At 35.2% G+C, this 25,116-nt stretch overlaps 4 protein-coding genes across 11 annotated transcripts; 2 read left to right on the top strand and 2 right to left on the bottom strand.

Moving 5' to 3' along the window:
• Nucleotides 1-1,256: 1,256 nt before the first annotated feature.
• LOC18045588 (nitrilase-like protein 2) lies at nt 1,257-5,038 on the top strand. The gene is made up of 9 exons (XM_006436101.2): nt 1,257-1,561; nt 1,941-2,077; nt 2,359-2,487; nt 3,218-3,276; nt 3,764-3,876; nt 3,958-4,050; nt 4,269-4,371; nt 4,512-4,594; nt 4,696-5,038. The coding sequence occupies exons 1-9, from the start codon at nt 1,301-1,303 to the stop codon at nt 4,735-4,737; spliced, it is 1,020 nt and encodes a 339-aa protein (XP_006436164.1). The 5' UTR covers nt 1,257-1,300; the 3' UTR covers nt 4,738-5,038.
• A 1,316-nt stretch (nt 5,039-6,354) lies between these two features.
• LOC18045587 (interaptin) lies at nt 6,355-12,305 on the bottom strand. 3 transcript variants are annotated; one of them, XM_006436100.2, is made up of 5 exons: nt 12,135-12,305; nt 9,987-10,468; nt 7,847-9,830; nt 7,439-7,645; nt 6,355-6,892 (listed from the first exon to the last, which is right to left on the bottom strand). In XM_006436100.2, exons 2-5 carry the CDS (start codon nt 10,361-10,363, stop codon nt 6,575-6,577), a joined length of 2,886 nt encoding a protein of 961 aa, XP_006436163.1. In that variant the 5' UTR covers nt 10,364-10,468; nt 12,135-12,305; the 3' UTR covers nt 6,355-6,574. The 3 variants fall into 3 exon arrangements, with proteins under 3 accessions (XP_006436163.1, XP_024041148.1, XP_024041147.1); XM_024185380.1 differs by having other exon boundaries at nt 9,987-10,463; nt 12,135-12,150; XM_024185379.1 differs by lacking the exon at nt 12,135-12,305 and adding an exon at nt 11,870-11,902.
• Nucleotides 12,306-17,018: 4,713 nt separating this feature from the next.
• LOC18044170 (protein MAEA homolog) lies at nt 17,019-20,716 on the top strand. Of its 2 annotated transcripts, XM_006436099.2 has the most exons (7): nt 17,019-17,497; nt 17,812-18,006; nt 18,356-18,478; nt 19,069-19,254; nt 19,723-19,856; nt 20,080-20,266; nt 20,338-20,716. In XM_006436099.2, exons 1-7 carry the CDS (start codon nt 17,174-17,176, stop codon nt 20,437-20,439), a joined length of 1,251 nt encoding a protein of 416 aa, XP_006436162.1. In that variant the 5' UTR covers nt 17,019-17,173; the 3' UTR covers nt 20,440-20,716. The 2 variants fall into 2 exon arrangements, with proteins under 2 accessions (XP_006436162.1, XP_006436161.1); XM_006436098.2 differs by lacking the exon at nt 17,812-18,006.
• Nucleotides 20,717-21,256: 540 nt separating this feature from the next.
• Nucleotides 21,257-24,723, bottom strand: LOC18044169 (serine/arginine-rich splicing factor RS2Z33). 5 transcript variants are annotated; one of them, XM_006436094.2, is made up of 7 exons: nt 24,552-24,723; nt 24,010-24,121; nt 23,247-23,286; nt 22,952-23,047; nt 22,612-22,808; nt 22,444-22,527; nt 21,257-21,931 (listed from the first exon to the last, which is right to left on the bottom strand). In XM_006436094.2, exons 2-7 carry the CDS (start codon nt 24,114-24,116, stop codon nt 21,517-21,519), a joined length of 939 nt encoding a protein of 312 aa, XP_006436157.1. In that variant the 5' UTR covers nt 24,117-24,121; nt 24,552-24,723; the 3' UTR covers nt 21,257-21,516. The 5 variants fall into 5 exon arrangements, with proteins under 5 accessions (XP_006436157.1, XP_006436154.1, XP_006436153.1 ...); XM_006436091.2 differs by having other exon boundaries at nt 22,444-22,524; nt 24,552-24,658; XM_006436090.2 differs by having other exon boundaries at nt 23,247-23,494; nt 24,552-24,588.
• Nucleotides 24,724-25,116: the final 393 nt, after the last annotated feature.

Raw genomic sequence — 25,116 nt, 5'->3', positions numbered from 1 at the left:
AATGTTTTAACTTAAATCTATTTTTTATTTATTTTTAGATGTTATAATTGCCCACAATGAATCACAATTTTAATATCTAATTTAATCTAATCTAATCTAATTTAATATAATATTTGCTCTTGATTTGCTCCGACTTAACTATTGTGCTGTAAAGGGAATAGTCCATATTTATAAAGTGCCATGCCACCATTGAAAAAGTTAATTTTGAATCTAAATTCGATTTTATTTGTAACAATTTTATATTAGACTATTAATTTATTCATGATAGTTTGTAAAAGAAGTTTGTATCCCTTACATGCTACGTTACTTACTAATTTAATGTATGTGACTTTTATAATGGATATTAATGTAAGATATATTTCAAACTTTACTTTTATTTGAATTTTTTATTTTAATATGATTAACTCAAAATCAAAAACAAAAAATGTATTAATTATTCGGGGATCGGTGACCCCTGGGGATCCGCTGTTATTATTCGGGAAGGGGATGTGGATTCTCTCAAGTAATTCTAATGGGGACGGAGAGGGGACAGAGACATACGCAAAATATCATGGATGGGTACGGGGAGATTGGTCCCCTCCCCTCCCCTCCCCATTGCCATCCATGCTTGTTACTATTTCCTTAATCTTAGTGTGCCGTGTTATTTATTATTTCTTGTTGTTCTGTGCCATAATTGACTTATTAAAGATAGTTCTAGTAGATTTGTGATAATATTAATAAAATTCTGATTATAATATATCAGTTTATTAAAAAAATAATAAACATGGAAAAAAAATAAAGAAACTTCAAGAAAAAAATTTAGTGGGTGACTTTATTTATTATGTATTGATTGGTTAGACCTGAAATTAATTGTAAAACTCCTTACATTTCGTGTTAAATGCGTTGATTAAATAAATAATGTCACGTCATAATATCATTTCCTAAAATATTACCCTTAATAATAATAATAATAATAATAAAAGTATCTTGATTCATTTGGATTAAGTTGAACATAAAATATATATAGAAATATATTAAAAATATAATTTTTTATTTTATAAATTCATTGTTATTTGTTTAACTTACTCTATGTCATGCATCACACAAATGCACTTGATAGGTCAAAGAAAATAAAAAATTGTTGACGAACGTCAAAGGTAAAGAGAATAAAAGTAAAAAACACGGATCGATATGTAAATTATTAATTAAATATTTGGAAATGTACAAAATAAACATAATATCAGGGTCTAAGTTACCATGACAAAAGTCACAAAACAATGGCCCTTTGAAAGCAACTGCATTTCTCTAATAGCAAAACGACATGTCATTTCGTTTCCACGTCGCACACAGCACTCCGCTCGGTAAAATCAGATCATCTTCAACTCACCAGCAACACCACAAGCACATATTGGCAAAGCGCTGCGGCTCAACTTCCTCGAACTCAGTGTCAGTAAAGTCACGTGCCGGAGAGTTAGACTCAGTCACCATGGCAGGCGCTAGCTCAGTCCGAGTCGCCGTTGCTCAGATGACGTCGATCAACGACCTCGCCGCCAATTTCGCTACCTGCTCTCGCCTCGTCAAAGTAATCGAAAATATATATATATATATATATACACATTCATTCGCTTCGAATTATTTATAAAAGTTTCGATTTTATTTTTCGGAATTGCAACTTAATATCACTTAAGTGTTTCAGCTTGCTGCTTTACCTCTCGTTAGAATCCATTTTTTTCTTTTTCGGATAATTTTTAATATGGAAAACTTCATATTGTGCCTTATGTCATCTTATTAGATTCAGAATATACCATTTAGAGCAGTTATATCATCTCATTAGATTCAGAATATACCATTTAGTGCAGACTTGTGAAATAAAAACTTTTTATTGTATTCCGACTTTGATTTTGTAGTTATATTTGGTGTATGGTTTATTCAACTAATTTTTGGAGTTTGTATATCCAAAGGAAGCAGCTTCTGCTGGGGCAAAACTGCTGTGCCTTCCCGAAAATTTCTCTTACGTCGGTGACAAGGATGGGGACAGTCTTAAAGTTGCCGAAACTTTAGATGGGCCAATAATGCAAGGATACTGCTCTCTAGCTAGGTGGCTTTTTGTTCCTTCTTCATTTTTGTTAGTTGAGAAATTCTCTGTTTCAGTTCAATCTCCTCTGTTAAATAATTGGACGTCCCAATTTTTCACTTCCTTGGTTGATCAGTCACCTTTGCTAATTTATGTTCACTTTTTCTGATATCACCCTTTTTTTTTTTATATTTGAAATCATGCTGTTACACGGGGTCACTTGTTATGGCGTTATTTGTTGGATGCCTATGCTTGGCAAGGCCTTTTTATTCCTCTTGTTGACTTTCTTGCTTTATCCACTGCAGAGAGTCCCGCGTGTGGCTGTCGCTTGGTGGCTTCCAAGAAAAGGGATCTGATGATGCACACTTGTGTAACACACATGTTCTGGTAGATGACGCTGGGAACATTAGAAGCACATATAGGAAAATGCACTTGTAAGATAGTCGACTTTGGGTTTAATTGAGATCGTTGCAATTGGTGATAAAATTTCTTCTTCTTACATTTTCTTTGCTTCTGTAACCCATCTACTAAATATAGCACGTTTCCCTTTCAAATTTTGTTTATAGTTTACATGCAACTTTACAGGATTTTTTGCTTACTGACTTTTCCGCATTCCTAGGAATGATATACCTTGATCAGGTACTTAAGATAATTGCTTAAAAGGGATAGATAAACCATCTTCCTAACAAAAATGTCCTGACATTCCACTCCCTCCCCAAATTTGTGGTATTTTCCCTCTTTCTATTGATTTTTTTTTTAATATTTTTCCTGAAAGAGGGTCTTATATGTGAAGTGAATAGAACTATACCCCATTTCTTATTGCTGTGCTTGGCCCTCTTGCTATAGATTGTTATGCAAATGAGAGGAATTTTCTCGTTAAAAGATCAGTCAACCAGTTGATCACAATCAGAGAGATTACCCATTAAATTGTGGGGAGATTTTAAACTTACTCAAAGGGAAAAGATTACCAGAAGCCTTACATGCACAATAGGACAAATATGCAGCAGAGTTGCTTCCCTTTTACTATTTCCTTGATCTAAATGTGCCATGTTAATTATTCTTTCTTGGTTGTATTATGCTTATCTATGTTTATTTATTTCTCCTTATCATGGTATAAGACCATCAGTTTGATAGTTTGAACAAAATTTTCCCTTGTTTTTGAAGGTTTGATGTGGACATTCCTGGTGGAAGGTCATACAAGGAAAGTAGTTTTACGGAGGCAGGTAAGTTGTTCACCTATACGTCTAATCGGAAATACTAAGTATATTCGCCGGCACTCACATATCCTGACATCCCAATAGCGACTTTTGTCCAACAAGCATACTGTACCTTCTTCTGTGCGTCATATACCATTTAGTTTTGTAATCCAAGATTCTGTTCTCATAAACTGTTGGCTTGATGCTGTTATATATTTGATTTGCTACGATTTGTTAGAAAGTTTTAAGTAAATACTTTGACACTGTCTCTGTAACTGCAAGCTTGCCAACTTATGAAAGAAAAGGGTGAAAGGAAACTGGTTTTGCGATTGATGAATTCAATATTTTGTATTTTCTGGTTGATCTTGAAATGTTATGATGTTGTACTTGGGGTTGTGTTCCCTGCTTTTTGGCTGAGAAAGAACATATTTGCACTTGCATGGTTGGCCAACTTGAATGAATTAGATGTTCTCTAGTCAGCATAAACATCAGTTTAAATAGGTAATATTTTCAGGAAAGGATATTGTTGCAGTAGACAGCCCGGTTGGACGTTTGGGTCCAACAGTTTGCTATGATCTGAGATTTCCAGAACTTTATCAGCAACTTAGGTTCCAACATGAAGCTCAGGTACAAGTGGATTTCTTAACATCTGGGTTTAGTTGTTTTTTCAGCATCTAAATATTTGTCTGACTTCATTACATTATCTAGGTTCTATTGGTGCCTTCAGCTTTCACAAAAGTAACTGGTCAGGCACATTGGGAGATTCTTCTTCGTGCACGTGCTATTGAGACTCAATGTTATGTATGGAATCTATTTTCTGCTTACCAAAATCAAGCTTTACTTCAAACTAAATTGTTTTGGCCACATTCCACAATCTGCCTCTCCTCAATTTATATAAATATACAAATTTTTGAATAGTTGCAGCGCACATCAAAGTTCATTTTTTATTAACCCATCTTATTAGCTATCTTATGTTTTGTGGCGCCTTTTTTGGAATGACAAGATGAATGTATTATCAGGTGATAGCTGCTGCTCAAGCTGGAAAGCATAACGATAAGAGGGAGAGTTATGGTGACTCATTGATAATTGACCCATGGGGAACAGTTATTGGTCGACTACCTGGTGAGAACGGGCTAACTATTCCAAACATATCTTAGTAAAAACTTGGCTATGAACTTGATAAGTTTTGGTGATAATTCAGTATATATGCTGGAAACTTTAGTAACATTACTTTCAAAATCTGCCTTCGTTTCCCTTTTCAGATCGACTATCAACAGGTATTGCTGTTGCTGATATTGATTTCTCATTGATAGATTCAGTGAGAGCAAAGATGCCAATTGCTAAGGTGAGCCGTAATCTAAATGTGTAACCTGTAGAAAGGCAGAATGTAGTTGTAACGGTATTTCTTTATGTATGCATAACATTCAATCCAATTTCCTGTCTCAGCATCGGAAATCAATTGATTTCTGGAAGTCTGCTTCTCTGTGATTTCAAAAGATGATTTCAATCCCCTTGTTGCCCAGACCAGACGGTATGTCAAAGCCATGCCAAATTTGTCATGTAGTTGAAAGGAGCAATGCTACCCCTTCTCTTTTGCCTCAAGGGGAAGAATTCTTTTATGTATAATAAGTTCCTAAAGTTGAAAATTTGACGCAGTATAGGAAATTTGGATGTACTTATTATATTCACAATGTTGTTATATTCCAGCTCCCTGTAAATTGATATTAATTACTTTTAACTTCACCAACCACAATGTGCAAGATACATGAATATGGGAGTTTATTTGATACACTAGTTTGAAAAAAACAAACAATTTGTGATCATAATTTCATTCTGGAGGTTTTACAAAGACTAAAAAGACAACAGGAAATACAGAGGCAACGTTGACAATAATCAGAATTGTGCATACTTGAAGTACAGTAAATTAATTAACAATTTAGCAGAACTCATCTGGCAGATAAAGCAAAGTATATGTCTGCAGAACTCTGCAATTACATTAGCTTGGAGTAGATCATCACTCTCTGTAAGCAGTTGAAAGATGCACAATCTTTTATTTTAAAAGAAGTGAGCATCTTGCCTTTTCTGAAAAGCAACCCATGGACGTTGCTGCAATTTGCCTTTGCAGAATAGAATCTAAAACTAAAGAAGCTGCAACAGCTTTACTATAAATGTATGCAGCAAATGGAAACCAAGTAACAACAGCCAAGAAAACAACGCTAAAATTCCCATTGAAGAAAGATCAAATTCTGATAAATTTCATATTATTCGTCAACATCATTTCTCCCCAAGCAGAAGCAAACCAACCCACAAACCATGCAGGCCAAGCTTCCCAAGGAAACTGCACGTACTGAATACAGATTGAGACAACATGTGCACCTTCTGCGGAAACCACAGATCGTATAAGCGTTAGATTCAGTGACTCAGCAGGAGACTTGATCATAATCAAACATTTAAAGGATCCCAAGTTGTTATATGGTCCAAAAGAGAAAAACTGGTGGGTTCCAAAGATGCAGCAGAAGCAGCTTTGAGGCAAGAGGAGCACGCATGAAGCGAAGTGTGAGTGCTTTGCATCTTAAAAGAGTTGGATCAGACGAATGGAGGCCTGGTTGGGCTAAGGTTCTTCACCAAGAAGAGAGTGGGAGACCAGTGCCTGTTTCTTAACTTCATATTTCAGATCTTTTGTGCCTGAAAATGTGTGGTATGGCTTTGATTATTGTCATTCTAATATTGGTTTTATGCCTCATGTTGCAACTTTTGGTGAAGAGAACTAGTCTTGTGCCAATTTGAAAGATTGATAATATTAATGGCATAGTAAGCCTTCCCAATACTGTGTTATGTCATCCATTATTCATTAGAGAATCCCAATTTTTTATGTTCTTTCGCGCTATGATTAAGGATATATAAATTTTGCAAAGTATGCATTACCATTTCCAATTTGCATAATCACACAATTTTTTTAACCTAGCTGGTCATTCCTAATACTCAGCTTTTCTTTGCAAAAAATCAAACGTAATCGAATTACAAAAGAGAAAAAAGAGATTCAAAAAATGGGAAAGGAGAGACACAGAAGAGACGAACACAATTGCAAACTTGGAACTATATGGATCATATCAGACAGTAACTGATTACATACAATTTATAAGAACTGCTGTGTTCTGAAAGAATCATGGTGTTGGACTGCTGGTGTATTCCTTTACACTCCCTGTTCATCATCTTTTTACTAGAATAGGAAAAAAAAAGATAAAAGAAAATGATAAAAAAGAAAATGATAAAAAAGAAAATAGCCACCTCAAGAACACATTCAAAAGTATTTAGTGCCCGGCAATCATTTCAGCAGAAATTCTTGCATATTATCTGGGCTGGCAAGGAGATCAAACGGTTTGCTGCCTATGGTGTCTTTGAGTATTGTAATTTGACCTTCTTTCAGAAGAAGGTCTTCGTCCAGGACTTCTATCTTTTTCTTCAATACGTTAACCTCCGAGTTCAGTAACATATTCTTCTCACTGTATTGTTTCACTTCCTCCCACATCATGTCTCTCTCCTCTGAAACTTTAGGCAGTATCCCCTTCATGATTTTTAATTCCTTTGCAGAATCTTGGAGGTCTATTTGAAGCTGGTTTATGCTCTCGTCCTTCTTCAACATCTGCTAGAAACAAATAAGTTTGAGAATGGCACAATGTAGATTTCAGCGGTCAGTGAAATAAAGACATTTTGGAAATAGAAGTTCACATGCCCCAATCAAAACATGTACAGCAATTCTGTTACCTGCATCATCAAAAATAACTGAAAGTTTCAAACATCTATAAGAATTCTATACACCCCCCCTGCAAACTTTTAGTACCACTGAACTTTATAACCTACAATTTATATTCAGCACCATTGACCTGACTTTATCCACATTTCAACAAGCCACAACATACAATAGCATCCCTGTATTTAGGTTAAGATATACGCCAATCTAGTCATATTGCAGAACTACATATTAGCGAATTAAAGCACAATGTAAGTGTGTAACTTTAAAAGTGCTAGAAAGTTAATTCACAGAGAATCATATCCCACAGTTGAAGTAAACCTACCAGATAAATTCTCAAGTATTAACATATGTTCAAGTGAACACACAAAGACACAGAGACATGCCATCAACGATGTTGAAGTTCAAAATTTCAGTGGTCAAAATGATAAAGGTTACCTGTAGCTCAAGATCCTTCAACTTATGGGTGACACAAGAAAGGTTGTCCAGGGCATTTTGGACTTCACATCGGAGAATGTCGTTACCTCTAACAGCTGTTGCAAGTTCAGCTTGCAACTGCTCGACTTCCAGCTCTTTAGAGTACAGCTTCTCTCGCAGTAGACTTGTTAATAAAGTTTCTGCTTTGAGCTCAGATCTCATAATTTCCTACGCAAGGAAAAAGAAAACATCAATGATCTGATTAACATCAGATCTCATAATTGCCTTAATATTATAAATTATGGAATAGAGTGCAAGCTGAACTTAATGAACATATTTGAAGGTAATAAAAGACTGAAAATGATTCATCAGCATCCTTGATTCACGAAAACCAAATTTAAAGACAGATTTCAAGATTTCAGAACTTACCCCTGCAGTCTGATCATTTAGCTTCCCAGACAAATTGACATCCTCATGCAGTGACTGGGATTTTGAAGCAACCAAACTTGACTTCTCATGCAGCAATGCAGACATAGTCTGTAGACTCGTTATTAGGCTTTCAATTTTACGCTTAAATCCCTGAACCTTCATGTCAGATTCAATGATGAATTGACCATCTAAACCATTTTTGATAAATTCTATACCCTGCTTGGTTTCCGAAAGTTGGCCTGCTTTCCCCTTGATAAATTCCAGCAGCTGAGAACATAATTGCGTGCTCTCATTTAGCATCGATATTCCTTGATTTTGCAAGCAGCATATACGAGTCCACAATTCTTTATCTAGCTTCATGGTTAAAGCAGCACTTTCTTTCCCATTGCCTTTTAAGCGGTTTAACAAGCTTATATTCTCATGCCTAAGAGAATCAACCTCAACCCTATAAGATTCGATCTCCCTTCTCAATGACAGTTCTACTCCTGTTAACCTCATTTGCTCCCTTTGCAACAAGGCCACATGCTTATCATACTTATCCAATGCTGGCTTCTTCTCAATTTGATCACTAAATCCATCTCGCAATCCAGCAATTGTCTTCTCTTGTTCACTGCATGTTCTTAGCAATCTTGTGATAGATTTTTGCAAATCCTTACACTCCATCTCCTTCTCTTCAAAATTTCTTTTAATGCAATATAAATCAGCTTCAGCTGCTCTAAACTTCTCCCCTAATTCAGAAAGATTTTGTCTTAGATCTCCATTCTCTTCAGTATACTGTTCAGCCCTTCTTGTCAGGTCCTTAAGTTGTTGCTCGGAATGTGTTATCATGCTTCTGCTCTCTGCTTCCCTCTCATTAAAAGTAGAGACTTCCCTCTGGAGGGAGACATTCTGCTCCGCTAGCTCTCTAACCCGCTCCCGAAGCCTCTGCTCTTCCATTTGATATTTCTCAAGCTTGAATGACCAGTCACTTGACCTTCTGTCCAACTCCTTCTCCAATCCTGATTGCAACTCAACCTTTTCCCTTTCTAGTCTTCTTGTTCTTGACTCCAGATCTGCCTTCACCATCCTAAGTTCTTCCTTTGCAGAAGCTCTTTCTACAATTCTTGACTGCAGAAGACCAGAAACCTCAAGTGCCAAACTCATCTTCTCCTCAGTTAAAATTCTAATGGTCTGAATCATTGCTGGCACGTCAAACCCAGTATCATGAAGAAAAGTTTCATGCTCGAGTTCTTCAGAAAGAACCATGACCCTCCCTTCAGCTTCTTTAGACCTTCTCCGTAATTCCACATCTTCATCCTCCTCAGTTTCAATTGAGTTCAAACCTTCACAATGATCCCCATAGAAATAGTTTTGCTTCTGCAGACCTGATAAATCATCCTTCTCACATCCATTCTTAACAGTTTCAAAGGGATCATCTAATGAATAACTTTTTCGAGCAATCACATCTGAATTTGAATCAGAATATCTATTTGTTGAACCACAATAGATGTCTTCAATGGTGATTGGTATATCCTGGTCAACATCCTTTGAACTTGATCTGGGAAGAACATAGGTCTGGGCTAATCTTTCAACCACATTCTTTGCAAGACTGCGAGGTGATTCATGGCCAAATCCATTCTCTACCCAATCCCTAGATGAGAAACGGAGACGGGTCCCTTTGGCTTCCCTAAACGAATGAGACTTTGGTTTACCTTTGACACTGTCCACTGGTGAAGTGGGAGCTGTATACTGAACTCGTGGGGGGAGCCTCCCACCGCCGTTTCCATTCCCATTTCCAATATAGTTTCTCTGAGAGGAACTGTTTGTGGGCCTGCTTCTTTCCTGATGCTGTTCTCCATCAATGTAGCGGTCCAAAATCTTAGTCGAGACATTACTAGACGAACCAGAAGAACATGACCTCTCCGATCCATAAGCATTTGAAATAGATGTCACTTCAAATCGCTTTTCCCTGCATTGCCTCTCTGGAGTGGGAGCCCTACTTTGTCTAGCATAGCCGTAAATGGGCAAAATGAGACTCAGGAAGTGATTTCAATAGAAATTGGGAAATACAAGTTATGTACATAATTTCTAATCAGTTTTATAAGAGGACACTGTAACAACAAATTCTTACTGTTAAAAAGACATATATCAAATGCCTTACCGAGATGAACGATTGCATTGCTGATGTCGAGCACTAGTAGAACTACTAGAAGGAGATATACTTTGATCACCAGAGCAAGAGAAGTTCTTTTGGTCAAGCCCATCTACAAGAAATGCTGCTGATGACAATGAGCGACACCTTCTAAGACTTGAACTGCTATTGCAGCCCTGGCTATCAGATATTTGCTTCCTGGACTTGGAAAACAGGCCCCTGGGGCTGCGAAAATTGTTCTCAGACTTGTCATCAGCTTGATGTTTCACTCCATAACCACTTCGCAGTGGGTTCTCCCAGTAAATTTCTTTCTCTGTTGATGGTGGAGAAACTGAGTTGTTGTTTCCACTGTTAGAGGAAGATCTGAAAAAGAATAGCTTCTTCATTTGTAATCTTCAAAAACAACTGCTAGCTATAGTTCATGAAGATATAAAGTTTTCTCAATCTTGATCTGTTATAACAAGTTCTGGAAGTGATGGGATCTCACTAACCTGAAATTAAAATACAACCAAATGAAATTAAAAAATAGGAGGAAAGGACAATAGCATAATCAAACATGATTAAAATCACTTAAGAAAGAGAACAAGTAAAAGGCAAATAAAGAAAAATAGATTTTGGTTTTTATACCAGTACATACAGCTCATATCAAGTTCATTACATTGAGCTTAAAAATCTAATTGAATGACAGGGAAGCATGCAACAATGTGATAATAATTATGAAAGGAACCTGAAGAACATTAAGTTTTCCAATAGAGAATCAAGTTGCCGTTAATATCTCGGTTCAAAGAAGAAACCCCCAGAAATAAAAGTCATATCAAGCTAAATTAAGTATCAAAAGTTTGAAACAATAAATAAATGGCAATATTTGCCAAGCAGAAAAGCTATCAACCTCATGCTTGTGATTGATAAACCGGAAAAATTATTAAATCACAAATATACAGATCCAAATAGATGAAATTGATAGGTGTTAAAAGTGTCTATACATAATCAAGAAGTTATATCCCTTTGTCAAGTGAAAATGGAAAAGGAAAAAAAAAAAAAAGAATCATGAGTAAATAATAGAGTAACTCAATGTACTTTCTGTGAGAATCATATTTCTTATAATTTTTTTCTTTTTCAAAAAAATATAATAAATAATGTATTGCAGGTTTTACTTTAAAAAAAAAAATCAATAACAGAGCAAAGCTTTCAGACCTCCGATAGCTTTAGTAACTCTACTCTTTCCCAGCAGCTAGTTCAACAAATAAACTAAAAATACAGTTAAAATATTATAAAAAAATAGAAATATTTTATAAAAACATGCATGTCAGAGCTTCTGTTACGATCCAATCTTTACACAGAACCCATAAAAGATTAAATTGTTGCGAAAGACCACATTACCCTCATCATTTTCATCAGTTTCTTAAACCCTAAAACCCCCTTTTTTTTTAATCAGTATCAGACAACCACAAGCAAAAGTAATAAACAAACAAACAAATTAAAACACTTTTAACAACGTCACAATCTGACATAAAAAGGAAAAAAGGATGATTATCACAAACATTTTATAATTCATCATTGTCAAGACAACAGAATGTATATGATGATATGAAGCTACAAATATTGCCAAGAAAACAAGGGGAAAAAAATTAAACACCAATTGAATTACTAAAGTTTTGATCTTTTTAAATAATTCTAATAAAAAATAAAAAAAAGGATAGTTGGTTTCCTGTTTGGCTGCTCAGAAACTGAAAGAAATGAAAATTCCCAAACGCTATCTGTTTGGTTGCTTAGAAAATCTAATAAAAACAGATACTTTTTTTTTTTTTACCATTTCCTACAGAATTTTCTTGGCAACCAAACAGGCTTCAATAAAAAGATAAAGATGATGAAAGAAAGAGAGAGTAACTCACAAAATTTCTTTCCTTCTCAAACGGTCAAAAAATTTCGCTTCACTTACTAAAGATAATGAATTAACAAGTGATTGAAGAATCACATGAATTTCGTTTTTTAAAATTTAAATTATGGAATTATTAATTTACCATTAACGGTCAGATACAGTCTTTAACAATATTCGAAATTTAAAAAAATAATAATTAAAATCCAACTCATCAAACCGAAATTCAAGGGAAATTACATTAATTGAAGACAGTGAAGAGTGAGTATGAAAAATCTTACTCAGTCTTCGAACTAACGGCGTCAAAAGCCGGCGGCTGGACAGTAACGGCGGATATGCTGCCGTCAAGCGGAATTTTTGGAGAGTGTGTGAGGAGTGTGAAGAATGTTTTATGTGTGCTTTGGAGAGGCAAAATTAGTAGTCTAATGATGAGTCTTGAGAGTTTCCTTTGGTGTTCTTGCAAAATGAAGAAATATGTGAGGGTAATTTCGTCCAATAATGTGCTTTTTAAATTTTTCGTTGCGCGGATGGAGCGGGGGGTAGCGAGGTGCGATTTAGTGCAGTCGAGTGTAGGGGATTTTCAGTGGGTCCCAAGTTCGGGAAAGAGCGGTAGCGTGGGTCCAATATTCCACTTTGATTAACGATTGTCAAAAATTGAAATTTCATGGTCCCATGATTTTTTTTTTCTTGGGATGAAATTCAAAGTAATTTCAGAAATTCGATTTCGGAACTTTGATTATTCAACCATTTTTGTTGCTTTTGATTAGTAAACCTAAATACTATACAATTGACCTATGTAGATAGATAATGATTCTTAGAACGCAAACTAAGGAGTAATACAACAGTAAATAGGATTTAAATTTAGAGATAACTTTTTTTTTTGTCGTCGTTTTAGAAAACTAATTGGTAGTTATTAGATTATAATATATATTAGAAATTGAATTTGAATTTTAACCCTAAATTCTTGTCAATAACCTCTTAGTCAGTGACTGTTTGATATGTCTTATCTACTAATCATGAGTGCTTATTTAATCTTATAAGTTCTTATCAAAATTTTTATTGATATTTGATTATTTTTTAAGTAGAGTTTTCAAATACAAGTCATTTTGGTTTTACTAGCAAAAGTTTAAATTTTGGATTTTTATAAATATAAGTTGATTTTTTAAAAAAATATTAAATTATCTAAAATATTATTTATTAATTTGACAATCTTATTTTATTGTTTTTATAATATAACTTTAAAAAAATTACTTATTAAAGTAATTTTATAATTTTTAATAAAAACTCTCACTGACAATCAACACAATTAAATTTTTTTGAGTAAAAACTCTATTAACAAAATTTCTCTTTAAGTAAGCTCTACTTAAAAAGTTATACTGAACGGAACCTTAGATTGTTTAGCATCTCCTCTCTTTAATTCTAAAAAGAAGGGTTGATTGTTTACCAATAATTGTGGCAACATTTTTTTTCATTTTTCATCCTGAACTTTAGTGGGCTCCAACTATATATTGAATTTTGATTGAATATTAATTTACGTGTGACAGAAGATTATTAAAATCAGCACTTGATCCTAGATAAGACACGTCTCATTTTCTCCTGAAAATTATGCTATTTTCATGATGTACAAAAAAAAAAAAAGTGGTGGCATTTTGTCTATTAATCGATGACAAATAATCATATGTGCTATGCAAGACAATAAATAGAGAAAAATTTACACGGGATATTCGCAATGAGACCATCTAATAAATGTACAACACGTATATTAATTTTTACTTTTCTCTCTATTATAATTGATGTATTTTAAAACGAATGTATATATGTTAAGATATTATTGAATCGTATGAATTGATGTCCGGGTTACATAAGTTTTTCTCTAAAAATTTTTTTTTTCACTTTTAATTTTTATGAAAGGTCAAAGGAGCCGGGCTCTTTAGCTCAGTATGACATTGTCCCTAGTCGCTTCTTGTAATCATGAGCACGGCCGATTGACAACTTTGAGTGATAGTTGCTTTTCCGCAAGCACTTGGTGAGCAAAGCAAATAGCTAGTACAATTGCCAGTGTTGCAGCCGCTTCTCAATCCATTTTGTGTAGACGAAAAAGCACTTTGATAAAAGCAAAAGCACACCAAAAAAAAAAGGAGCAACATGCATGTCGCCGCCATTTTCATAGCTTTTTAATCTTGTCTAACAATGAGCACATGCTTTCGTAAATCCTACTTATCCTCTAGAAACAGTGACTGTTTTGGTGAAGTCAACATCTGATAACATCGTTGAATAAGGCATGTATATGTTAAAGCAGTAAAGTTAGAGATGCCAAAATATAAAAAGAAAATGTCTAGAACTTGGGGGGTTTAAATGTAACACTTTTAAACTTTTCGTGTCCAAAGTAGAAAAATACTCTTTTTAAGTTACACAACTCTATTTGAAATATTATTTATAGTGGGCCGTGGGCCTTGGGGCTGCGGCCTTGTATGCCTTGTGGTAGCTGTGTTAATAATTATTTAATCTTGTCCAGTGACACGACACAATTCAATAATCTATTTGATACCTATTTAACATAATTTATATCAAATTTTGCACACTCATTTATCACAAATTACACTCTTTTATATTTCTAAATAATATTATGTATTGATATCATAAAAAATGCTACATCATATAAATGTTAATCTTTTATAAAAGTAGAAAATAAAAAGAGAATCATATTTAATATTTGAGTTTTAATAACAAGATTTTGCAAATTAAATTAGAATTGAAAACATAATTATAATTTAAATTCTACAAATATGAATTATTTGTGGTTAACTATTTAATAATCATGTCATTAATCGAGTAAATTAGTCAAGAAATTGAATGTAACTTGACACAAATCAAACCCGTTTAATAATTGTGTCAATTTTCATGATCCAAACCTATTTATTCGTGTCGTGTTCATGTCGGATAAACGAGTCATATCAAATTTTAATAATCATGTTATTAATAATGTAAATTAGCCAAGAAATTGAATCTAATTTGACACAAAAAAAAATCACGTGGACCCAAACAAACCCATTTGATAATTGTAACAATTTTCATGATCCAAAGTTTTAAAATTATTTACTCGCATCGTGTTCATATCGGATAAACAAATCATGTCAAATTTTACTAGTTGAAGATCAAAACACACATAATCTCTATTACAATAAATAGTTGTGGAGACTAATAAAATGTTTCGAGCTCCATTCGGAGTATCCCACTATCCCTTTCATCTTTTGAAATATTCTCCACAATCACAGGTTGAAAATAAATCTACTGTAATGATTGATCTGCACTATGTAACTTTTAAGATCTAGACTTGGTAAATTACAAATTTGAAAGAAGAATGCATATTCATTAAAAAGAAACACGATTACACCATGACTTTCGCAAATCCAGGAGCGGAGGCTTACGGAGACCCGAGGAGACTACGGCACCTGCAAACTTTTTTTAAAAAAATTTGAGTTTTTAAATGAAATATTATTTATAAACTTTATTTATATGATAAAATTATAGTTTTGAATTTTGTAAAATAAAGTCGAAGATCCCTCGAGATCTACTCCCAACTCTGCCCCTGCAGAAATTAAAAAAAAATAAATGGAGCAAGAATTTTTGTATGTCCCCAAAATCAAAAAAGGATGACGTCGGAAAGGTATTTTAGTTATCCGAGGGAAATAAAAAAAAAAAAAAAATCAGTCACATATCCAAATCTTGATGAACAAATATCCTCACGCTACAAGAAAAGTAATTGTTAACCAGACCATGATAAAAGTAAAAACACTGTTTCATCGATCAATGCATTAACATCGACAATATCATTTTAGCAAATGCATATATATATTTTAACAAAAATTTTATATAGAGGTGTTCTTGTCATATTTGTATTTTGTCTTATTTAAATTAATATAGATACAATCCATTTACTAGAGTAGATTTTATTTTTTAAAGTTCAGATTTCTACATAATACAAATATGGACAATGATGCACACCTTATATATATGATGAGCGGCCTTGTCAAGAGGCGTTAACTAGTTGTACCATAACTTTAATACTAGTTGCAAAATTGTGTGACGTGTGCGCTCAATTGCTCACCTTATACTGATGGAAGTTGTTTAATGTTTACTAGCTATTAATAAATAAAGGAGAAGTAGTATTAAAGAGAGAGAGACGATCGCAAGTAAGGCTTTATGTACAGGCACGGTTGGCCCGTCATCTTGAGCAATGAGTAGTAAGTACATCGTGGGGAGTTTGGTCTCTGAATGAAGCACCAACTCCACCGAGTAATGCAATTCTCTTATCATCCATCACCTCATCACCTTCTTTGGTCTTTCATTCCAAACCATTTTGTGCAAATTATGTGTCATAACTAGAACCAATGAGTAGAATCGTAACAAGCATCATCTATTCTAATTTCGTAGAGTGCATATTAGTTTCAGAATATACCTTGAAATTTGAAAATAATACTATGAAGTTTTGATTAATGTACGAGATTAAAGAATAATACCTGAATTCAAAAGGACTGGTGGCGTGGCGCGGCTACTGGTTGTCTTCGTGATGACGTGGGGCGGTTGTCGTCGTGCTCGTTATTGGCGGCTTGCCGCTTTGAGTCGGTCGACGGCTTTGGGGTAACTTTAGTTGCATTTTACGTAAAGAGTAGCGCTATACATGCCTCAACTTTGCTCTCAGAAGACCCTTATTTTGATTTTGGTTTATTTCATTATTTACCTCTTAAAAATTATTTATTTGACATTTTCCTTTTTATTTTGATTTTGTTTTTGTTTTTGTTTTTGAAACATATTTTGGTTAAAAACATTATTTCGTATGACATTATTTTTTTAATTTTTTAATTTAACAAATCTAAAGCCAAAACAAATATTTAATTTGTGTTGTCTCAATCAATAGGAAAAAAATTAAGTAAATTAAGCAAATTTAACAGTTCACTAATGTCATTGTAAATAAAATAAGTCAATGAAATTATAGAATGTTATTTCCCATAATAATAATTGAAGGTTGTATTTTTTCAACTAAATACAGTATTTTTATTTTTGTTTAAAATAAATCCAAAACAAAAAGAAAGCGCTCTATCCAAGTACACTTTTTGACAGAAAGCATATATAAATCTCGTGTAGCACAGGAACTGCCAGACAACCCCCCCCACCGAATTCCCAAACGACGCCGTTTGTCTCCTGAATTCTAATTTCTTTCTCAATCAGCAACTTGAAAGTTCTCTCCCTTACACTTCACTCTTTCTGGAAAAAAAAAAATCCCCAAATCTCAGCAAAAATTCATCGAATTTTACTCGCAATGGAAATGGATTCGCTCCCAAACGGAAACTCAGCCGCCGCCTCTCCACCGCAGAACCCCACCCCAGCCGCCGCAGGTGGCATGACGCCGTTTCCGAAACTGACTCAATTAACCGAAGCTCTAAAACTCGAGCACCAATTTCTAAGAGTTCCCTTCGAGCACTACAAGAAGACTATACGAACCGACCACCGTGCCGTCGAGAAAGAAATTACGTCCGTTATTTCCAACGTCGCTGACGTTTCCGATTCCGAAAACTTCTCCAAAGACGACGCCGTAAATCACCTCACCTCTCTCGTTTCAAGACTCCAAGGGCTCAAACGCAAGGTCAGTTTCCTAATTAGATTCAAAAACAATATAATTCGATAATTGAATTGTTTAAGCAATTATATCAGTTAATTGAAGGTGATTTGGTTACATTGATTAGTGAATTAGCAAATGACTAGAAATTTAAGATTGAAAAATCATAATTTTATAGTATAATAAAATCTAATCGAAATCCTTTCACTAAATAGATTATTATTTATTGATTTTGAACTATCTTTATCCAATTATCAACTGATCAAATCGACGTAAATTGATGAATAAGGCATACAAGTTCATACTTGCTCAGTGATTGAAATGTATTTGGATCCTCTCAGCTGGAAGAGGGAAGTCGAACAGAGCATTTGCAGGCACAGAAATGCCGGGCTCGACTCAATCACTTAGAATCCGCGGATGCTGAAAATTTAGCAGAATGGAATAACACACGAGTGAAACGGATTCTTGTAGACTACATGTTGCGGATGTCATATTATGAAACTGCTGAGAAGTTGGCTGAAAGTAGTAATATACAGGTTATATTACATGCTTGTCCCTTTTGCAAGCTGCTTGTGTGCAGATATCTTTTTTTTTTTTTTTTGACTGGATTTGTGATATTTCGAACTTATTTTTACTCGAAACTGAAAATTCCCATCATATTATAATTAACACCAATCAGAGGTTTTGGGGTTTGATCTATTTTCCAGCATAGGTAGGATAGATCTCTTGTTTGTCTCATCTGTAAATGAGTTTTGGTATTTTCTATTTGCATGGGTCAGAAATCTGATCAAAGGTACTGCAGTATGACTTAATTGATTATGTTTGTATATGGTATCATTGGTTATATCTTGTGTGCTGGCATCTAAATTGATCTTCGCATGCCAGGATCTTGTTGATATTGAGGTATTCCAAGAAGCAAAAAAGGTTATTGATGCTCTTCAAAATAAGGAGGTAGCCCCTGCTTTAGCCTGGTGTTCTGATAATAAATCAAGGTTGAAGAAGTCTAAGGTACCTGCTGCAATTTTTTGGTTCATAATTGTCGTATAAAAGAGCTTCTCAAATAGAAGTATCCGTTCTTCAAATCTTTTTCATATTGGCTGCTGATTCTTGAAATCACAGGATAGAGAACTCAACTCGTTATCATTTGACTTTTATAACATGTTTGATTAATAGCTGTATATGATTATTCCATTATGAGATAAGAATTGAAACAAAGAGCATTATTTGGATTGGAAACCTTCTTTCCTCACTGCAAGTTTTATCATGTCTTATGCATGGTGCATTAGATGTCATATAAATTTAGCCTAGAGAGGTGGAATTTTGAATGGCGCAAGACGTGAAAGGTTAAAAGTATTCTCAGAGACAATGAAAAACTTCGCAGAGCTATATTCTTGAGGTTTTTTATGAAATGATTGAACTTTGATTTCTGTTAAATCTTTGGTTAATTGTAGTAATGCCAAAATGATGAAAAAATACACATAACTCTATTCTTTAGGTTGTTTATGAAAAGATGAAGCTTTGATTTCTGTTAAATCTTTTGCTAATTGTAGCAATACTGATTATCAAACGTACCTCTTTTAAAATTCTTTTTGTGGCAGAGCAAATTTGAATTTCAGTTGAGACTGCAAGAGTTCATAGAGTTAGTAAGAGGCGAAAACAACTTGCGTGCCATTACATATGCTCGAAAGTACCTTGCACCATGGGGAGCTACCCATATGAAAGAATTGCAGCGGGTTATGGCAACCTTGGCTTTTAAGAGTAATACTGAGTGCACCACATACAAGGTGAATTTTATCTCTAGGAATAAATCTTCTTTGTGTGCTGCATGCACATGATTATACTGTATCATGATACTTGGTCAATGTTTTGTCTCTTAAGATAAACTTGCCACTACTCTGTTTTGCTTATCTAGTTTTGATCTCTGGTCTTGCTATGAAGGAGTTGTCCTTCCTTTCTCACTTATAGCTTCTCCCCAATATGAAGGCTGGCATATAGTACAATAACTTCAGACTCTGTTTAATACCAATCTGAAAATTCTTGTTTGCTCATACATGCATTTGTTCATGCATATATGAATAAATGCCTAAGTATGTACTTGCCTACATAAATAAAGTGGTTTTTTAACTAATTCACAGAGATTATCAGACTTCCATTCCTTGATAACTCTGTGGATGTTCTTGTTTTTATTTTGCTGGCCTACAGTTATGGGTTAGACTGGTATACTTAATTGCTTTCTGTTCTTTTGCTTCCAGGCTTTGTTTGAACCAAAGCAATGGGATTTCTTGGTCGACCAATTTAAACAGGAATTCTGCAAGTTATATGGCATGACACTAGAGCCATTATTAAATATTTATCTGCAAGCTGGCTTATCTGCCCTAAACACTCCGTATCCTTATTCTGTGATATGTGAATATTTCTGTTGGTTGCATCTTTAACGTTAATAAGGTAGTTAGCAGCGTAAGTGTTGTTACAATCAGAGTAAGTTATAAATCTAGGAGGCATACCTACTTAAAGGACACTATACCAATCATTGAACCATGTAGCTTTGTGCTCAAGTTAAATCATAAATCATCTTAAACATCTATGTACATTGCCTTGACATGATTTAGATACTGTTATGAAGATGATTGTACCAAGGAGGACCCCCTGTCACAGGAGAGCTTCCGAAAGCTAGCATCACCATTGCCATACTCTAAGCAGCATCACTCGAAGCTTGTTTGCTACATAACTAAAGAGCTAATGGACACAGAGAACCCACCTCAAGTCTTGCCTAATGGCTATGTTTATAGCACTAAGGTTTGCATTTTTCTGGTTATAATTATGTAAGCTTATAGTCATCGATCTAACATATTTCTCTGGTGTGGCAGGCTCTTGAAGAAATGGCCAAGAAAAACAATGGTAAAATAACCTGTCCTAGGACAGGCTTGGTATGCAATTATTCGGATTTGGTTAAGGCCTATATATCATAGATCGGCAGTCCCAGGAATCTTCATAAATTAAAGAGCCTTGAATGTTGTCTGGATTCCCTAAGCTTAACTGTGGATACCTCTTGCCTGAAAGAACTTTCACTCGGGTAAGTCTTCTGACACCTTGGTGTTGGTGTTGGAGACTTGCCGTTTGTAAATACGCTAAACCAAAAGCAATTTCCTTTCAATGTGTTTGTCTGTTATGCAAGCAAACAAATAAAATGAACAGCTTTAATTTGGTAGCTGCTGAAATGAGCATTGATTTTTTGTATAGTGATCACTCTGATGTTGCTTCTTGACCTGCTTGTGGTGTTTTAGTTTATTAACACACTAGATGCCGTCTCCTTTGATGTTAGCTTACCCTGCATTGATAAATTACACCGTGGTGCTTACTTGCCATCAGAATAGTTTAGTGGTCTATTCTAGGGCGAGTTGGACTCTGCAGTCAATTGAATAACCCACTATTCCTCTAGACCCTTCAAGCTGCTGCCTATTTCATTTTTAGTTGCATGATCGTAGGATAGGTGTAGTAAGTGCGTTTCGATGATGGTGATACAGGAAACACTCTTATTTGAGAAAACGATAAAACAGTTCTGCAATATCAGGTAAGACTATTGACTGAAATAGATCCACCACTACTTTAGACTTGGATGTTAAAATAACTGTCAATGGGTCGAATTTTACTTCGGTACTAGTGTATTACTAGAACAGAGTAATTGCCTATTAGATCAATGATGACAGTCGTACAATTTTCCCATCTTCACTGTCCCTAAGAGTCCCAGTGGCCACAGAAGTTCCATCACACATTATGACAATCAAGTGTCTCCGGCATAAGTTTTCTTCTGAGAATAGAAACTACTGCATACTAGAGCAGCAGTCATCAAAATGGGATCTTATGCTTCCCAAATTGCAAATAAACCAACATGAATTTACGAACAGTTCCAACATAATAAAAAATTAAAATCTCAAGCAAGTTCATAAAAATATTCAAATTTAAAACTCTAAATACAAAACAGTACTTAATAATTTGTTCCAAACAACTTCTGAGGAGTCGATCACAACATGAAACCTAACCCGCACTTAATTTGATTCGCTGCCTCTAGGGTCCCCATGATTATCATCATCATCAATTGGGCTCCTATCATCCCTAGGGACTGGACTAAGGCTGCGGCTGCGGCTTCGGCTGCGGCCATTCTCTTCGGGAGGGCTCCTGTAATTCCTATCCTCAGGGCCATCGGCATCGTCTACAGGGCTTCTGCTCTTTCCCCTTGGACTGCCACTGTACTCTGATCCATTAGCCTGCCTCCGGTCCCTTGGGGATGGGCTACGTTGATCTTGTGGACTTCTTTCATCTGGGGTTGGACTACGCTTCCTACCTTTAGATGATGGTGGTGAATTTCTGCGACGCTTAGGGCTCCTACTGTCTCGGGGGCTCCTTGTTCTTCTCTCAAAACGTTCAACACTCCTATCTCTCTTGACAGGCGATCGTGATCGGCTGAAAAATTGCAAATTGATACAATGAGTAAATAAATAAAATTAAACAAGAAACAGTAAACAGTAACAAAAATTCAAAAAAGAGAGCTCACAACTTCCAAGTTTTACCATGCATAGGGTATTTTTAATCATAATTAAATTGGAAAAACACAAAAAGCAGTATAAAAATTCAAGACTTGAAGAATCAGTAGCACACTAGCTTAGAAAAGCTAAATTTTTCAGTAACAAAAATTCAAAAAAGGGAGCTCACAACTTCAAGTTTTACCATGCATAGGGTATTTTTAATCATATTTAAATTGGAAAAACACAAAAAGCAGTATAAAAATTCAAGACTTGAAGAATCAGTAGCACACTAGCTTAGAAAAGCTAAATTTTTCAGCTGGCTTTTGTTGTGGTGGGACCTCCTGTAAATTCAACACTCAAAAGAAAAGAATAAGCAAACTGCAACTGTTTCATCACTTGTTGATCTATATAAAAGGAGAATAATCTCATTACAAATAAGGGATGATATACCTGTCGCTGCGGCCTCTACTGTAACTACGGCTCCTGCTTCTACCACGACGAGGACTTGGAGAACGTGAATAACTCCGAGGCCTCCTGAACCATAATTGTTTTCTGTATAAGCTAAAAAATGTGCATGAAGAAAGCAAATTTTCATACTGCAGGTGGACATACACATACCTTAACTTCTTTGGACTGTTTTGACAATTTCGTTCTATGTGGCCTCGTTCACCACAGCGATAACACTTATTCTTCCAGTCTCCAGCCTTGCAGTCTCGAGCCCAATGGCCATCAATCCCACAATTGAAGCAGCGCCCAGATCCAGGAGGAGGGCCTCGACCAAGATACTCACGAGATCCACCAGGACCACGTGGCCCCTATGCGAAAGAAAACACTGTCAGCATTTACAAAACCCATAATGAGGTGAGACATTTTAATACTTTCTCTTATTTCACTTCCAATGTACTCCTACACCAAACACTTTGCAGTTCTCTTAAAAAAAAAGGCTTAAAATAACTACCCCTCTTGCAAATTCCACAATGATACGGCTTCCATCAACATCCCGACCATTTAAGCTATATCTTGCATCGTCAGCATCACGAGGGTCGCTAAATTCCTGTTTTTAAGGGCCAGAGAAAAGAAAACGAAGGACAAGATCATATTTGCATGACACATGAATTGGGCCCAAAAAAAAGAAATAGAAAAAAACACAAATGCATAGTCTTATGTGTATACACTTTGTGAGGATGTGTGCATGTGGGCATGTGCTCATGCGCGAGTGAGAAAGAAAGATAAAAGGAGGAAGAAATACGTACAACAAAGGCGAAGTCACGCTTCATATCCACATCGCGAATTCTGCGTAAACAGGTGCCAGAAACAGTAAGGCCATCATGACACAAGTATCGATGGGTTGATACTTCGCCCCTCACAGATGAACTAAACACCACTTTGAGATTGTTGCCATTTCGATAAAAACAGGCATTAACACTATAGAAAGACTCGCCAAATCCACCAAGGTCAACCTCTCACCATAGACCTCCAGGTTAGGCAAAAGCCCAGAAACCTTCAACAAGATCATTCAAGTTAAACCACACAAGACACGTGGAGGGCTGCAGCTTTCTCACACATATATTGAAATGATATTGAATGTCAAGCACTTAAAGAGCTTGGCAAAGGCTTTATTGGCTTCCAGGCACAACTTATTGCCACTAAACCCCAGAACCTAAGTCAAGGACCATTAAATTTACGCACATAAGACCAGAAAAGACCCTATTAGAAGACCAATTTATATATACTTTTTTGGCCATACATTGTAAAGAATAGTGCAACAAAAATTATGAAGAAAATACACATCACTAACTATCATACAGGAGCCCAAAGCGCCAACAAAACATAAAACAAAGAAAAATTTGAACTGTAAGGCACTCTATGGAAGAACACCAAAAAAAAATAAAAAAAATAAAAGAAAATTAAACTTGGTAGTTTGGTACAGACAGTGAATACAAGCTGCCACGTTATGGACTCACTCCAATCCAAAATTACATGAATAAAAACCAAATTAAAGAACTATCAAATTACCTCCCATATCTGCTGAAGATCTCCTCAAGATCACGTGATCTTGTCCGTGAAGCCAAGCGTCCAACATAGAGACGCGTACCACCGTACCGGTCATCATAACGAGGCATTTTTTCTGCATTAAATTATATCAAATCATACTCAATTACTACCTAGCCAATTCACACAAAAACAAACACAAACACAGCCACTTTCACAATTTAATAACGCCCTCAAACAAGTATTATATCACCTAATAGATAGGTTCATATGCTGATCTAAAAATTCAGGAATTCTAGAATAATTAAAGGTACAAATAATTTCACAGTCAATCAGCTTTTATAGACTCAATTAAATCCTCGTAAACAATTTCACATATAGCTGTTAACGAACCCTGAAAACCGAAAAAAACATGAAGAAATAATTAAATATTTAATCTTGAAACAAATCAAGTAATAAAAGTAGATAATCGATCAAAGAAGATTGGGTATAGCACCGAACGAACTGTAGTTAAAACGAATGAGAGAGAGAGAGAGAGAGAGAGAGAGAGAGAGAGAGAGGCGCACCTGCTGAGGGCGAGAGAGTTAAGAAGAAGAAACCCTAGATTTCGATTCGAATGCGGGCAGCTTCTCTCTCTCCTTGATTTATAGTGAAATGATGGAGCGGAGCGATCGGTGTGTGAAGGATAAGTCAAATTATTCTTACCATTAATGCCCCTTCAATTTGGTCCTCACTACGTTGTGGACCCAACAGGGGCTGGGGCAGATTTCTATGTGCCTCTTTGATGCTGTATTTTTTATAATTTGACTTTTAAAATTTTGACAAAAATTTATATGGTAATTTTATGCAATTCGATATTACGAATTAAAGTAAAAAAGTAGCATTAAAAAAAAAATTTCTAGTTAAAATAGCTCAACCCTACACATTAATTAAAAAAAAAATACACACAAGAGTGAAAATAACAGATTGGTGAGCATAAAGATAAGGATCCCTCTAAGTTACATGCATGTACCTTACAACCTTCTCACATGAATAGTGAGTGGACCCACATCATTCACTATTCATGTGAGAGGGGCGTAAGGTACATGCATGTAACTTAACATTAACCTAAAAATAAATAAAATTAGTTCA

The sequence above is a fragment of the Citrus clementina genome, unplaced genomic scaffold (genome assembly GCF_000493195.1).
Source record: "Citrus clementina cultivar Clemenules unplaced genomic scaffold, Citrus_clementina_v1.0 scaffold_4, whole genome shotgun sequence".
Lineage (NCBI taxonomy): Eukaryota > Viridiplantae > Streptophyta > Magnoliopsida > Sapindales > Rutaceae > Citrus > Citrus x clementina.
The sequence above is the reverse complement of the archived record's forward strand: the minus strand, read 5'-3'. Positions and strand labels throughout refer to the sequence as shown.